The following is a 16,821-nucleotide window of genomic DNA, read 5'->3' as shown; positions in this document are numbered from 1 at the left end:
ATTGTTTAGCATATTTTTTTAAAGCCATTTTAATTACCAAAAAACGCATTAACATTGTAATACTACTGTAATATCCATGTCATTATTCAAATTTGTGTCCTCATAAATCATAAACAAGCACACACATATGTTGGGTTGCCATGTTTTATGCAGACTTTCCATTGACATAATGCTTTTTATACTGGACAAACTGTATTCTCAGTTTCTCAGTAATCTCCTAACCCTAACACAACCATCATACTAAACATTCAGCATTCTTGATTTAAAAAACATGATTTATAGATTGATAGATGTTCATAACATCATACAGTACCTTTTGACCAGCAATGATAACTTTGTCTCCAAGGTGAAGGCCCATACTTGAAAGCTGTGCACGAGCCTTGTCCGACAGGAGACCAGGAGGTCGGGCAGGCAGGAGAGGGAGAAGAGCGTCCGGCCTGGGGAGAACCTCCTGCAGCAGTGCCCGCAGCTCTTTAACCTGGACTGCGGCATCAGCTATTTCCAGAGGCATCTCTAGAGGCTCTGGAACAACATCAGCCGGACACTGGCCCTTATCATTCTAAAGAGGTAAGACAAGTAACACACTTGTTTAAAAGATTTAAAAAGATGCAAGCATTTCTGTAAAAACATACAACATCCTAAATGAAATAGTGACAAATTAATGGACAAAACCAACATAAAGTATGTTAGAAAGCTGTTTGGCCACTAGAAGAGCAACAACTTTGTATTGATTTGCAAGATGAATTTTCCTTTAATTTGTCACCTGTCTGCATACACCACAAATACCTTGAAGTAGGGCTGGGCGATGTATCGAATGCTTTTGTCACGCGCATTTCTTCAGTAAAGCCGGTTCCCTGATTACCGCTAAATCGCCATCACCTGCTTTCAAATGAAGCGGCATTTAATAGACAGAGCCGTAGTTCACTGATAAGACACGCAATATCGCGTTCAATATCGATATGTATCGCCGTCGATATTGAACGCGATATTGCGTGTCTTATCAGTGAACTACGGCTCTGTCTATTAAATGCCGCTTCATTTGAAAGCAGGTGATGGCGATTTAGCGGCAATCAGGGAACCGGCTTTACTGAAGAAATGCGCGTGACAAAAGCATTCGATACATCGCCCAGCCCTACCTTGAAGAAGACTGCTTTGTAACTGCAGCTGACAAGCTACTCAAAATGTAAAGTATTTAAGCAGCAGTCAAGCAAGTCTTTTAAAAAGCAGTTCGATTCACTACCAGCTCTTACACAAAGTGTCTAACTAGATTGAAGCTATTTAAGGAGAAACATCTTTTTAATTATGCAACTGATTGTATTTTCAATGACGATCTTAATTAGGATCTCAATTAGGATGGCTGCCTCAAACTCAAACACATAAATCCACCCTAAATAAAACGGAAAAAAAAAAAAAAAAAATTGTATAACGACTGAAAAAAGTCTATTAGCATCAGTGTTTTTAACTCTAAATGTATACATTTTTAAATATTCTAATATTTTTATGTATATGTTTATAATTGTTTGCAAATTATAAGCTAGTTCATGTGGTTTTTTTAGAACACTTGTCATAGCTCAATGCTTACCTATCAAGAAGAAAATTAGCCAACTCAGTCTTTAAGCTGTCATACATCTCCAGTATTTATTAAATATGCCTCTGGTCATAGAGCTTTTTAGATAGATGCAGAGGATGGATGGCAGTTCGTTTGCTGGCTTCCATGACTGCAATATGCTGTGTTTTCACCAACTGGCAACCCAGGGTGTCGAAATACCATTGCGTAAAATTGGCAGTGGGCTGGATCACACAAACCAAAACAAAAACAGACATTCCAACACGGAATGCATATTTCAAAAGTAGAATAACTGGCTGTATCATTGTTTCAGAGCAACAAGAATTTTAACTTAGCATTTTGAACTTTCCTATATGTAAATCTCTGCAAACATATGGCATTTTATGTTTTAGTACAAAAAAAAAAAAAAAAATTACATAAAGCACCTTTAAGAATGGATTTGTGCCGAATGAGAGAGGTACGTGAGCTCAAGTTTATTCGCATAATTTGCAATGCATTTATCACATGCAAATGTCAGTTTCGATTTAAATAATTAGTTTAGGCTTAGTGTTTACTTACATTTTTTCATTCTAGTTCTGCATTCCATTTAATTTGAAGCTAAAGAGCTCAAATACAACATAATAGCCTTAATAATGATAAAAAATAATTTTGTTTTATTTAACAGTGTTCTAATTTATTTTCTCAACAACACAATGTGACCTGGCTTATTTTCTGGAAAAATCCCGCAGTTACACTATAATACCAGGGCAAGTTAAACTGAATCACTGAATACCAAGATATGGCAGGCCATGTTACACACTAGATGAAAATGTTCATCAGGATGCCACATCAGCCCCCTCCAGCCAAACAGCTCAATGCTTGCACTGCAGCACAGCTCAATGCCATTTTTAAGTGTATTACAGAGCCAACTGCCTGAGTAGTGGACTTCTCATGCCCTTCTGTTTTATCCAACAATGTGTTGTGGCAGCCACTGAGCTGGAACCAAACACAGAAGATGGCCAAAGCAAATGCGTCGTCCTTGACATGGCTTGGCTAACGAGCAGTAACTGTGACCGTTTTGTTTTTCCTCAGCCCATTGGCTCTCTGCGGGCTTTAGACTTAATGTGCTTGCCCATTTCACCATGCTCATTAATATGTGGGTGGGGGTGTCCATGTTTGGGACATTCATTTTGAGAGCCTCTCTTCACATCAAGAAAAGCTGAAATGGTTTGATGCACCACTCATTTCTTAGTTGGAGTTGTTTTCTATCTTTAGACACATATAAATGTACAGCTCCAGACAACTGGAAACTAACGGCTCTCAATTTCTAATGGGATCATAGATAAACAACACCGCTGGGTGATGTTGTGCTTCATGCAGCTCCATACATCAACTTAGTCTTTTACTATCAGAGCGTGAGGCAATAGCACTAGGGAGCTACCTAACTAGAAAACATTTTAAAGGGTAAAATAAAACCGTGTCCTAACTAGCCGCAACGGTGACACACGATTCTATTTTAGAAACGGTTTCTATTATTCTGCAACGTTGCAGTTGGAACAACAACAAAAAGTATAATAATGATAATCTCAGGTACTGTTTATGTGCTTTATTTAATGTTAAAAGTGTCTAATGTGAGTTTGAATATCATTTTGTGTCTTTTGTAGCCGTACTGAAAACAATGGACAATTCACCTCAGATCTTCACATTAATAAAATGAAACAAGAACATTCAAACTGTCAACTGCCAGAGACTTGCTGTGAGACTCCGCCCACAAGCTTTTCTGATTGGATGTGATTTTTGATTGACTATCACATCTCATAGTCGTGTCACGTCTGGTGTGGACAGAAAAAAAATTGTTTGTCGCTGGAATCTTATCGCATCACGTCTGGTTAGGACACAGCGTCAGTCTCTGATGTCCCCAAAGTATGCATGTAAAGTTTTATTTTTTAAATTTTTTATATCATGTTAAAATTGCCACTTCTGGGGGGTAAGCAAAAACGCACTGTTTCTGTGTGTCTCTTTAAATGCAAATGAGCTGCTGCCCCCAGCCCCCTCTCAAGAAGAGGGTGGAACTTCAAGAGCTCATGCAACAACAAAACAGGACAATCTCATGCACTGAAAATGTCAGAAACTGTCAGTAGTGGTGTTCAGAATTATATGTTCGAACCGGAGTCGGACATTGATGCATACAGAGCCAGAGAATATATGCTGCATGGACATAGAACAGGCATAGCTTAGTTTAATTACGGTTATAACTTATGTTGTCATCTTGCTTTTATAAAATGATCTGCACAGACATAAATAATTTTAGGTATATAGGGCCCCATTCCCTTAAAAAATAAAACCAATCTACTGCGTCTTCAGTGGCTCTGATTTATGATTTATTATTTATAGTTATTTTCATTTTTAAATCCAACAACAAAACACCAGAGTTGCCTGCCATGGCGGACAATGTACAACTTGCTCAGGGCGAGGTCTAAGCCAATACGGCAGAGTCCGTTATCAGTTGTGGGTTGGTCCTAGGCATTTTGTGAGGTCACAAATGGTAGAATCTGCAAACGGCTTGTTCTGAGACACTGCTTATGGGGATTAAAAAAAAAAACAGGTTTGGGTGGATTTTTACCATTGTACACACACTGCCAACACCCATTTATGTTTAAACACCATGTAAAAGTGAATTTTGTCCCCTTTAAAGTAAAATTCTGTCATCAATTACTCACCCTTATGCCATTCCAAAACCATAAGACTTCCATTCATCTTCTGAATGCAAATTAAAATATTTAAGCTTCTGGAAGAACCAAAGAGATTTGTTCTTATGCATCAAGCACGTACGGTTGAGCTTGGTTTACTGAGTGCTCTCTGTATGTTTGCTGATTTATTTTCGAGGTTTTTGAGAATCCTGAAAGCTCAAGGAAATTGTCTATTTTGCCCTTTTCCTAATTTGGATGGATTCTTACAAGTGCCAATTAAATTTGCACTAAAATACTGTAGATTTTGAAGAGACCTACAGCTTTTGAGATTCTAATGTTTTCATTTAACATTTTTTCAGTATTGTTAGCTTAACAACATGTTAAAAGCGAACTTTCCAATGTGTAGTGGTTGCGTACTGTATATAGTGTTCCAAATCAGCCACTTATGAAGCCCAAATTATACTACAATTTTCACACGTGTGCTAGTGTATGCATGCAGTGCACGTGATGTAAATTTCAGCTACATGCGCACCATATGCGCACAGCCGAACTATCCTATCCTAGCTCACACATGTGCCTTGAATTTTTTTGCACTGTTTAGTTTGTCCACAAACCGGCAGCACTGGCTCGGAGTAGACAGAACAACAAACTATTCCAGACTGCAACAACAACAGACGGTAAGTGCCTATGTAAGAGGGTTAAGAAATACCCACAACTGTAGCTCAAACACTGGACAAGAATAAAACTTTCTAATGTGCATGCATGTGTCGACTCCCTGTTTTCATGCGCTCTATCAAATGAACTATACTTTGAAATAATGTCAAAAGTACTGTCAATCACAGACATATCTGATGAGCGTGTGAACACAATGGCCAATCAGAGGTGTTTTTTGAATCCTCTCAACAGCGCTCGAAGCGTCACAATAAGAGGCGTTTACGAATCCGCTCCACAGTGCTCTAAGCGTCACATTTTTAAAATGTCAGTACCGACTTGGTACCGAAGTAGGTACTTTTGACAACATTACTTTGAAAGGCTATGCATTTAGCTAGCATTGGCATCAAAACTGAAGTACAAAAGCATGTAGACAGCAAGACAGCAGGTTTTGAAAGGTTCTGAGTGCTTTTCTACAGGTGATTCTCTTTGCACAAGACTGCAAATTGTGCTTGTGCACTCACAAATACACACACACGCATCCCCAAACCTTCACTTTGATCTGTTTTTTTGGCTGAATCACAGAAAACTGAAAGGCTATGACTCTGTTCATCTATCCAAACCAAAAGATGGATGGTGTAGGCGAACAGTGATGGGAGATATGCTGACTGTAGGTCTGAATGTCCTGACAATTGGTACCCTTCAAACCTGTGCTTAGGTTATATCCTCGTCAGCTAAAGTTAATGTTGAACTACATCCAAAATAGTGCTGCATAAATGTTTATCACCATCACCGTGACAGGAGTTTGTTAGCAAATCTCAGCATGGGTGCAGTTTGGAGAACTCCTTTGGAGAAATGTCAATTTCTATGTCCTTAAAATATGGTAATTTATACAATAAACAGAGGTTTATATGGATTACTCATTTTCTAATCCATATGCCTGTCGAAGTGTCGAGTGAATCATGCATAAATACAAAAAAGGCATACAAAGTATAAGTGCATACATGTTCAAACGCACACTCTGTGCTGAGTCATCATTTCAAGTCACCAAATGAAAGCATCTTCTGTTTAGCAGGCCAGAGGTGTTTGATAATGATGAAATGATGCTCAGAAGATAAAGTTCAGCTTAGCGTTGGCATGGCCACAGCAAGCTGGAAAATACAGCAGCATTATTATTATTATTTATTTTGTCCAATAGAATTAGTGTGAAACAGTTCATTGCCTCAGTCACTGCTTATGTAATGCAGGAAGTTCCACAATTATTCAAAGGTGATATTTGATAATGCGCCTCTGGTATCAAAGAGCAAACAACAAAATTATATTTCCTGAAACTGAAGCTGACACTGTACCTTAAAATAAGGTTCAGTCCATTTCAGTGCTCCCTTAATAGCGAACCTCATTTCCACTGCATAAGACTGCACCCTAGTGGTTAACAAAAGCGTCTGCAGAAAGGATTATAAAGATGAACAGCTTTATGTCTGTCGGATGAAGGATGACTCATTGATATAGTAATATAACTCCACTAGCAGGGGTATGAAATAATAATGTAAGAGACAAGAGATGGAAAAATATCCGAACAACAAAATTGTAAAAAAAGGATCACAATGTGCAATATAAAAACTTTTTGTACAGTGTTTGCAAAGCAAAACAGGTATAATTGTGTGACAGTGTGCTTAAAGACAATGAGCAACGATAGTTTGGCATTTTCCAAACTCCTTCCCCACACATTCTACCTTTGTTTCCTATTGTCTCTGTTGTTGCTTGGCAACAAGGCGTATTTTTATGGCTGAACCTCAGCTACTCCAGAACGTTCTCCACTGACACGAAAGTCTGCCAAGCCTGTTGTTACAACGTTATCAGATGATTTGATGTTTGTTCCATACACTGACGATATCTCTATTAGGGTGTCGGAAGGGGAACAAAAACCAAAAAAAAAAAAAACATCTCCTGACTGACAAGCAATGGACAGATGCCCAGAGTAAAGCACTGGCAACAAACAAGCTGCACTATGGCAGAGATAAAGCGGAGTAAAAATGAAGGATGGAAAACTCTGGCTGCCTCACAACAGAGAAAAAAAACCAGCCGAAGTCGAGCATTTCGCCAGTTCCTATTTTATGTTCTGGCAGCAGAGCTGATAAAGCCTTTACATGCAAACAAGCCACTCTGACTAATGCCCTACTAAAAGGCCTGCTGAACTGAAATGCATGCATTTTACAAAAGTTTAAATAATATCAATAATTCAGTGACATCTGCTGTTTATGAGGAGAATGACCCCTGGCAGTGACGCTCTGTGAGTGTAAAATGAGTTCAGGGAGAGAGCATGGCTAATTTACTGCTGTGCTGATGGGACAAACTGAAAGGGAAATGATAAAACCTGCTGTGAATGTATATGTGCGTAAACCTCACCTTGTGTGTCTACTTACTCCATCTACCTGTCTGTCTACCTGTCTGTCTGTCTGTCTGTCTGTCTGTCTGTCTGTCTGTCTGTCTGTCTGTCTGTCTGTCTGTCTGTCTGTCTGTCACAAAAAAAAAAAAGAAAATAATGACTTTATTCAACAATATCCTCTGTTCTTTGTCATTCTCTTACGCTGTTTAAGTTCAGCGCTTCTGAGTTCTACGTCAGAATGCCAGCTCAGTATTGGCAGACTCTGTTGACGAGAGCAGCACGACAGCCAATAATGATGTAAACACGGAAGCACTGCACTGCCTGTACTGCGTCAACTGCATAGGAGAATGACACAGAAGAGAGGATATTGTTGAATAAAGTTGTTATTTTTGTTTGGTTTTTGTGCACAAAAGAATTCTCGCGGCTTCAAAAAATTAAGGTTGAACCACTGCAGTCACGTGGACTATTTTAATGATGTCTTTAGTACCTTTCTGGACCTTGAAAGTGGTGATTATATTGCTGTCTATGGACTAGTCAGATACCTCTCGGATTTCATCAGGAGATGAACGAAGGTCTTACGGGTGTGGAACGACATGAGGATGAGTAATTAATGACAGAATTTTCATTTTTGGGTGAACTAATGCTTTAAAGTGCTTGAATCCCAATAAACAGCTATATTTATTATTATAGTTAATTTAGACTTTCAAACACCCAGAAAGGTACTAAAGACATATCTAAAACAGTTCATGTGACTACAGTGGTTCAACCTTAATGTTATGAAGTGACGAGAATACTTTTTGTGCGACAAAAAACCCCAAAATGACGACATTATTTAACAATATCTAGTGAAGGGCGATTTCCTAACACAACCTTGTGAAGCTTCAAAGCGGGTGTGCCTCATATGTCCTGAAAAGTGAAGCTGTGGGCTCTTTGATCGCCCCCTGGAGGCTGGATGCAGGGCAGGTCATAAACCCGGCCCTCTCAATGCAGACAAATGAGACTTAAGTTAAAACATAAAAATAAATTATGCTTCAAATAAAATTTTCCAAAAGATGGTTTTGGTCATTTAAGGTAGTTGTTATCACGCTGATTTACATTCAATTGTTCGTTTTTGTGGCAAGTTTGATTTTAGCTAGCAATTTGGTGCTAAAGAAACAAGGCGTGTCGTCGTGATTCACAGTTGATTGATAGCTTCTCTGAGGACTGTCGGGGCTTCGAGGGGAGATTGAAGATATATAACTAACTATTAATTTTCAATTTCTGTGTTATTTCACACTGACAAAATGAGCTGTTCAGCAGTAAACTGTACTGACTGACCTGCAGGATCTGACGGATATCTGAGCTTTTCTCTGTAACGTTAAATGTGGGCTTCATAAGCTAATTAATAAATGTTATTAGTTAAGATAACACGCCTAATGTTAGCCATGACGGAAAAAAAACAGGTGATCGTTATCTGGCAGTTACTAATTATTTTTATGGGTATAAAATAATAATTAGCAGGATAAAACTAATGATAGCCTACTCTAATTTATTAAAGAGCACTACAGCAATTGATCTCCTGAAACATTAGTTTAACCCTTTATTTAAAATGGCAGGACCATTTCTGACATTTTAGAGTTGTTTCTAGTGGCATATTATATTGAGTTTATCTGCTGAATTTGCTGTTTCAAAAATATTATTGCTCTAGAAACTGAATAGCCTATTATTTTATAGGTAGAATTTTAAATTGTGTATAATTTATATAGCCTATTTAAAATACATCAATGATGACGCAGTCATCTGGGCGGAAGTTTGATACCACGACTCCGCCTCCGGGCTCCACTGACAATTCCTTCTGCACATGCCCAGGCTCCAAACTTTTTTCTTTTTTTTTTGACGTTTTTGCGTAACATGTCAATGCCCATCGGCGTCCGTTTTGGCTTCAGTTCAATACAATGGAAGGAAGCGGTGTCGCGTCGTTCATCTTTTTGTACAGTCTATGCTTCAAAGCTTTATGAATCTTTTGTTTCAAATCAGTTGTTTCGGAGCATGTATCAAACAATCTCAAACTGCCGAAGTCACGTGATTTCAGTAAATGAGGCTTCGTTACATAATAAATGTTACGAAATTTCAATGGTGAAACGACATGAGGGTGTGTAATTAAAGACAGAATTTTCATTTCGGGTGAACTAACCCTTTAAATATTTTACTACTTTGCAGGAGAGAGTAGATACTATAGTAAAGGGGAGGTAAAGTTAAGGGAAACAGTGCATGACATAGACCTGTTTCAAACTGGAATACATGCAAGCATGTGTACTCTCTGTGTCACAGCTCCATACAGAAAATCACAAACCCTAAATGCGGGGTTGGCTCCCAGCTCCAGCAGACACTTCACTGCAGAGGTGCACAGGTTCGAAGCAGCGATGTGCAGAGCAGTGCCGAAGTCAAAATCACTGCAGGTCGCATCCACCTCTATAACCCAACAGACCACATACGGACATTGTCACACATGCACTGGCATTTCAAATTAGGATTTTAATGATTCTCATGGTTTTTGCATTATCTTTCCTCACCTCCCGGCTGTGAAGCCTGCAGAACCACTCGGATGAGAGGAGGAACGTCAAAATACGCAGCGTAGTGGAGAGCGTTCATGTTGGTCCAACGGCTGCGTAAGGACGGCTCGGCTCCCAGCGACAACAGCTGACGGGCAAAACTGGCTGCACTCTCAGCGTCACCTGCAATCAGATATGATTCTTATATTACTTTTCCCACTAATCACAAGTGCTTTACCAATGATCTGTCCTTTAGTTTTCTACTAAAACATAAAATTAAAGTGATTTTTTAAATAGAGAACATATGAATACTCACTCACCTATTCCAGGAGCTCCTGCCTTACAGCAGTAGTGAAGCAAAGTCATGTCAGTAAGACCATCTCTGTCATTGACACCACAGCCTCTCTTCAGAATCTACAGAACAAAGCAAATCTCATTTGAATGGATACAGAGCAAGGACATCTAGCTAATGATTTCAGGCTGACAGAAACACACACACTGTCTAGAAAGATAATATTGCAGTTCACAGAGCCTGACACTAAACACAGGCTGGGGGAGTGTGTGGGTATGTTTTATGACAGCTGCAAGAAAACGTGAAATTAAAACTGACCCTGTTTAGTTGAATAAATGTGCCTGGCCTTGTTATGCTCAATTCATCACTGCATGATATTCAAAAGAAAAAAAGTTTTCACAATCTTTCATCGAAATGTAATTACATTACTTGCCTCTGAAATATGTTTTTTTTTTTTTTTTTTACGCTTATTAGAGTAGGGTACACTAGGCTAAAGGTGTCCTGGTGTAAAAGGAGAATTTTACTTTATTTTCTTCTATACCAATAGATGTCCCAAAAACTCAGCGCAGCACATGCATGGTTCATTATGATCCTGGAAATCTAGTACATCAATAAATAAATGAAAATGAAAATTCAAAATGAGCTTAGGGTTTATTTGGCAACACTTTACAATAAGGTCTTATTTGTTAACATTAACTAATGTATTAACTAACATGAATTAACAATGAGCAATACATTTGTTATTGTATTTATTAACCTTTGTAAATGTTAGTTAATAAAAATATTCATTGTTTGTTCATTTCAGTTTGATTTGATCTTAATAATGTATTAGTAAATGTTGAAAATAACACTAAGATTAATAAATGCTTGAATAAACTATTGTTCATTTCATTCAAAAATGTCACATTACTTTAGGCCTGTCATGATAACTACTTTTTGTTGGCTGATTTACTGCCCCAGAAATAATATTATTGTCATTTTAAGACCATTTTATGCCACTGACTATATAGTGATAACATAATAGCACAATTATGCAAGTACACCCTTTCAAAAAAAAATAAAAAATTAATTAATTAATTCTTAAGAATATTTATAGACATTGGAAATGGAATGCCAAAAAAAATTTGTAAAAAAAAAAAAAAAAAAAAAAGCAAAACATGTACAACAAAAACATGTTTATAATGTAATGCTAGACTTTTAGGAACAAAGTCTAAAACACAAACCCTACTTCAGGTTTCTATACGAACAACTGTTTAATGGTTGCATCTAGAGTTGTCAAAAGTACCAAGTTTGGTACCACGTCGTGCTGAAATTTAAAAAATGCGACACTTTGAGCGCTGTTGAGTGGATTCGTAAACACCTCTGATTGGCCACTGTGTTGGACCAGTCCCACTGTGTTGCTTTCAAACACTCCCCCTTTCAAAACGCTTTCAAATTCAAACACTTCAGTGTGCTTACGATTTGGATTGGTGGTATGGTTCTGTTCTGGGCAAGAACTCCCCACCCGTTCATGTAGCTTAGCATGCATAAAAGCAGGGAAAGCAGCAATAACTCCCTTATGGAAAACAGAACGTATTGCAGATATAATTAAAGTTCTTAATGGCAATAATTTAATGTAACAACATAATTCAAGATAAATGAGTCTGATTCAAAGAGGAATATCAGAATGTCAAATCCTGACTGTGGAAGGAGGAGGGTAATTAGCTCCTGAGCAACACAATAAAGCTGCTGATAATAGGCTATTGAATGAACCTTATATTAGGATGTTGTGATAAGCGCTGTATTCCTATAGGTAAATGTGCACCAGCTGACGTGAGCTTGACTGACGTGACCTGCCAGTTCTAATGCTACACTTGATTAGCATCCACAACAACGCTTGATAATGTTATGTTATATTATATTAATTATATATATATATATAATTGCATATATATAAATATAAAATATATATATGCACGCTGCATTTGACGCTGGAGTGCTTTAAAGCAGGATGGATTCTGAATAACAATCAATGTTTTTAGAATTAGAATAATTATTAAAGATATTATTATAGTTATATCTTCCTTGGTGAGAACGGGACTTTATGCTATCTGGGAGTGTGATGTAATGTAAAGAGTACATTCAGGGCTACCAAAGATACCAAATGTGTGGAGGTTTGACCATGACAACTCCATCTCCTTGGTCTCTAAAAATGATTGACTGAAAGATCAAATTTAGCACTCTTAAAATATGACTATATTTTACAATTATCATTTAAATCTGACAATTTTTCAGAATGTTTGTCATAAATAAACATCTCAGGAAAGTTTCAAATCAGAATATGACTTTCTGTTTCAGATTGCCAAGTCCTGCATGTGGATGAGAGGAGGAGCTGGGGATGGAGGAGGGAATTTATACCCTGAGCAACTTGATAAAGCTGCTGATAATACTGAATGAATATTCAGTATTTTTTTAAAATATTCAGGCATTTTGGGGAGAAACAATTGAACGGGGAAAGAAATTGTATATCAATATCCCTATGAGATATTCTTTTGAAAATGTTGCCAACTTATTACTCCCATTATTACATTTTTGTTCATTACATGATGCCCCCAAAATACATTAATATGCCAATTAGATACAATTGTATAGAATGGGACTACCCATTTATGGCCATTTTACTCACATACTGCATAAAGTAAAATAGTATATCAAACAATTTTGTTACATCTTTCATAACATACTTGATTGGTGAATGAAAATTGTTTTTGCCTGTTACATGTCTTATCATGTCTTTTCATTTTCTTAATAACTGAGTCCCAGTGATCTCTACAGAGGACATAGCATATAATATTACTAAAATTTATATTTAAAAAAACAAAACAAAAAAAAACTAAATTCACAAACCTTTTTTTTTCTATTTCTCAGGAGGATACATCTTGTGATAAGTAGATAAAGCAATTATTGCGACAGGCCTACATTACGTATCACATTGTCTTTAAAGACCACAAGTTTGAGATTCTGACCTCGCTGCCAATGACACTAATATTCCGCTGGACTTGGGGAACCCACTGCCTAAGAACAGCAAAGAGCTCGGGCACAGTGGTCCGAGGATCCAACAGAACCTCCCGACACAGAGGATCATTCGGGTCAAAGAACGAGAACTCTGCAAAACAGAACAGTTGAATCAAACCCCAAACTAAACATTCGCATGAGTCAATATAAATAATTTAATCATCTCAATTTATCCATGCTGAGCCAGAGCCCCGATCACTCATATTCAGTTAAACAGCTCAGTTTGAAGTGAATTAAAGTGAAGTGTGAGAGTGAATGAGAAGCGAATACAGAGAGAGAATGATGTATCATTGCTGACAGGCAGAAAATTGGAAAAGAATTTTTGTGACCTTGTCAATACATCAGTTTTACCACAGCTTAAGCAGTGTCTGCAATTTAGGGTCTAAAAACTCCATAAATAAAGCTATACTTCAGAAAACAGCTAAATAAGTTGTTTGTTTATTGGCCAGGCAGCTTCACGACAAAGAAAAATAAATAAATAAAAAAATCCATCACTGTACAACCGCAGGCAGGATTTCATGAGAAAAATAACTGGAGTGTCAGCATTTTTGGTGTGACCCACTTAAAAGCTTGCAGGAGAACATTCTCACAGAGGCTAAATGTTTAACTGAAAGTCAAAGGATACATCTGAAACTCGATGACTGATCCGACTCACGTGTACAGAACCACATTCTTACCGCAGTCTGAAGGCATGGGCGCTGATGCCACCTGATGGATCACCGGTCGCTCAGAGTTACGGGAAATAATGCTGTACCGCCCCAGGACCGAGTCTCCCTCTGAAGACTCCTTTAGCACATCCTCCTTGGTCATCTCCCCCTCACCACCTAAACACAAAAATATTATAACAAAACACATTAATTGTCACATATGGGGAGACATTACAGACTAAATAAACTACGGATGACAATGATATATAAATTATATAAGATTTCAGTTCAAGTTATAATATAACTAAGTAATGCTTACATAAACATATACATTTTAATGAATTTATCACACTGAAAAAAAAACAAAAAACAAATCAACAAATTGCAAACAAGTCATTTCTGCAATTATTTTACCCGATTACCCGATTTTTTCAAGAGTATGTTATTCAACATGTTAACTGTTCTGATGTTATTCAAAGTGTCTAAATACTTTGTTTTGGTTTTATTTAATTTGATATTTTGTTATACATAAGAGTTTAAAGTCAACATGAAATCAAAATGAATCCAATTTATATTAGTAATATTTGAAAATATTGTTACGATTTTAAAATAACTGTTTTAAAATAGAAAACAGTTATTTTAAAATCCAACTACACCTATCATCATGAAGGTCAATAATGGACTTAATGCTTAGCATGTGTAACTATTTTAGGGGTAGAGCTCCCTTAGTTGCTTTATAGTAAATCATGACAATGAGTCTTAAGTAAGTTTAATAAGTTTAAATAAGCTCAGGTTTGCTGTTGCATGTGGGTATTAATTTTCAGATAAATGTCTGTAAATAATACACAGTGTGTTGTGTGAAAAAAAAAAACAGCAGCATTTACTTAGTGGAACATGTCTGTAATGTTGCTACAATTATCTGAGATCTTACAGAATCTTAGGCCCAGTTTACAGCTGGTATTAAGATGCGTTCTGGGCGATCAGATCACAAGTGGACTACGCTAAATACAGTTTGAACAGCCAAAAAAGATCACATTTCGTCAGTAAAGCCGGTTCCCTGATTACCGCTAAATCGCCACCACCTGCTTTCAAATGGAGCGGCATATAATAGACAGAGCCGTAGTTCACTGAAAAGCCACGCAATATCGCGTTAATTATCGAATTCGATATCTGCGATAATGATCGTGATATTGTGTAGCTTGTCAGTGAACTACGGCTCTGTCTATTAAATGCCGCTCCATTTGAAAGCAGGTGATGGCGATTTAGCGGTAATCAGGGTACCGGCTTTACTGACGAAATGCGTGTGACAATTGCATGCGATATATCGCCCAGCCCTAGTCTTAAGACCCAAGTTTGGTTTGAAGACAAAAACATACCAAGCACAATGTTCTCTCACCACTCACTGAGTTTGCCACGACTGTCAGAGCAGAAACCAAAGCTGCTGCTCTCCTTTTTCTGTCATCTCTAGGCACGTTAATATGTAAATTACATGAGCTTATTTTGTCCATTAGATCAAAAGATCTGAAAAAAAAAGACCCTCCCAACAAAGAAATCAGGACAGAAGTGGTTGACTGTGGATAAAAGAGAGGTATTAAAACAGCAGGTGTAAACAGGTACATGTCTCCCTCATCCACTTGTGATCCAAAACTCATCTTAATACCAGTGTAAACAGGGCCTTACATTCGACTTGCACATATGGCTGTAAGAACTAGTGTTTCTGTATTTTTCACATTTGAGGTTGGACCTCTGCCTTTGGTAATGTGGAGAAACTAGTTTGTTGAGAGTAAAATCTGAAACTGAAAGTCAATTTCGAGCCATTTGTACTGTATTGGCCTCTACTTGTTGAACCTTTATATTTTTTAAATCCCATCAACCAAAATAAAAGCTTGAGGTTTGAAGTTTAATATTAACATTAAATTATTATTATTATTTAAATTTTAGAGTTGTACTGTATTGTATATATATATATATATATATATATATATATATATATATATATATATATATATATATATATATATATATATATATATATATATATATATATATATATATATATATATATATATATTCACAAAAAAATAATAATAACTATGTTTAGTTTTTGTTACTATAAGAGGTCTGATTTTGTGAAGAGCAAGAGTGAATATCCTTAAAAAGCAACTCTTTCTGTTGGTAGCAATGTGGTCTTCTTGGACTTTCTCTGCAGATAAATGCTTGAAATCGCAATCATGGTATATGGTTAGGCCAAACAAGCAAAGCAAACCTGGAGTGCTTAATTATACACACACATACATACACATTATATATATATATATAATATTTTTTTGGCAAATATTGATACAAGTAATTAATTGCAATTAATGTGATTAATACGTTTATGTAATTAATAACATTAAAAGGAAAACTGACAGCCCTAGTTATTAATAAAGTCATCAGAGCTCGCAATCTCAATTTACAGTCATCATTAACCACAGCATCATTCTGAACCACAGCACACTGAATTACAAAGCTGCTTAAAATATCACACTCACTCAGCTTTGGGTGTAATAAAAGAACACTTATTCTGCACCAGAGAAGCAGATTAGAGAGGGCTGAAGCAAATATAAAAAAACTAATTTTCCAAATTCTGCATTATCTACAAACAGAAAACCTGTTCGTATTCATTAAAGAAAAATGCAATAATAAAAAGAAACAATGAACACACAACACTCACCATCACGGTAGTCTGATTGTCTGTTTTGCATTTGCGCAATAACAAGCATTGTGGTAATTTTGTCCTGTTAATGATGAGCTAAAACAAACCTCAACAAAAGTACAGTAAACTCTTCAAGTTCTGCATCTCTGTGCACTCTGCCATCATCGGCCAATTTCCATGGGGCTATTCGTGAAACACACCCTCATGAAAGGGCAGTGTTACTCTTTGTTTGAGAGAAATGCTTTTAGATTTTCTGCTAAATACTAGAGATGGGAAATGGTGGTCAGACAGGTGAAAGCAGGCGCTCCCTTTGAAAGCAGGTGATG

The 16,821-nt window shown here is 37.0% G+C and overlaps 1 protein-coding gene across 9 annotated transcripts in view; it reads right to left on the bottom strand.

Moving 5' to 3' along the window:
• zgc:103755 (uncharacterized protein LOC449988 homolog) overlaps positions 1 to 16,821 on the bottom strand; it is a 51,634-nt gene that overhangs the window by 33,112 nt on the left and 1,701 nt on the right. For 7 of the 9 annotated variants that reach the window (XR_010892514.1, XR_010892511.1, XR_010892512.1 and 4 more), the window contains exons 1-7: positions 15,194 to 15,660; positions 13,828 to 13,974; positions 13,102 to 13,241; positions 10,125 to 10,218; positions 9,826 to 9,987; positions 9,606 to 9,724; positions 314 to 559 (exon numbers count right to left, since the gene is read on the bottom strand). Coding sequence is in view for 4 of the 9 variants with exons in the window: in XM_067367217.1 (XP_067223318.1) it covers positions 314 to 559; positions 9,606 to 9,724; positions 9,826 to 9,987; positions 10,125 to 10,218; positions 13,102 to 13,241; positions 13,828 to 13,974; positions 15,194 to 15,449 (1,164 nt within the window). In the remaining 5 variants the exon portion in view is untranslated. Of the gene's footprint in view, positions 1 to 313; positions 560 to 9,605; positions 9,725 to 9,825; positions 9,988 to 10,124; positions 10,219 to 13,101; positions 13,242 to 13,827; positions 13,975 to 15,193; positions 15,661 to 16,821 lie in introns of those variants that run through there. The other 2 variants (XM_067367220.1, XM_067367219.1) reach the window with 2 other exon arrangements.

The sequence above is a fragment of the Chanodichthys erythropterus genome, chromosome 18 (genome assembly GCF_024489055.1).
Source record: "Chanodichthys erythropterus isolate Z2021 chromosome 18, ASM2448905v1, whole genome shotgun sequence".
Classification (NCBI taxonomy): Eukaryota; Metazoa; Chordata; class Actinopteri; order Cypriniformes; family Xenocyprididae; genus Chanodichthys; species Chanodichthys erythropterus.
Note: the sequence above shows the minus strand (reverse complement) of the source record. Positions and strands in the feature narration are given on the sequence as shown.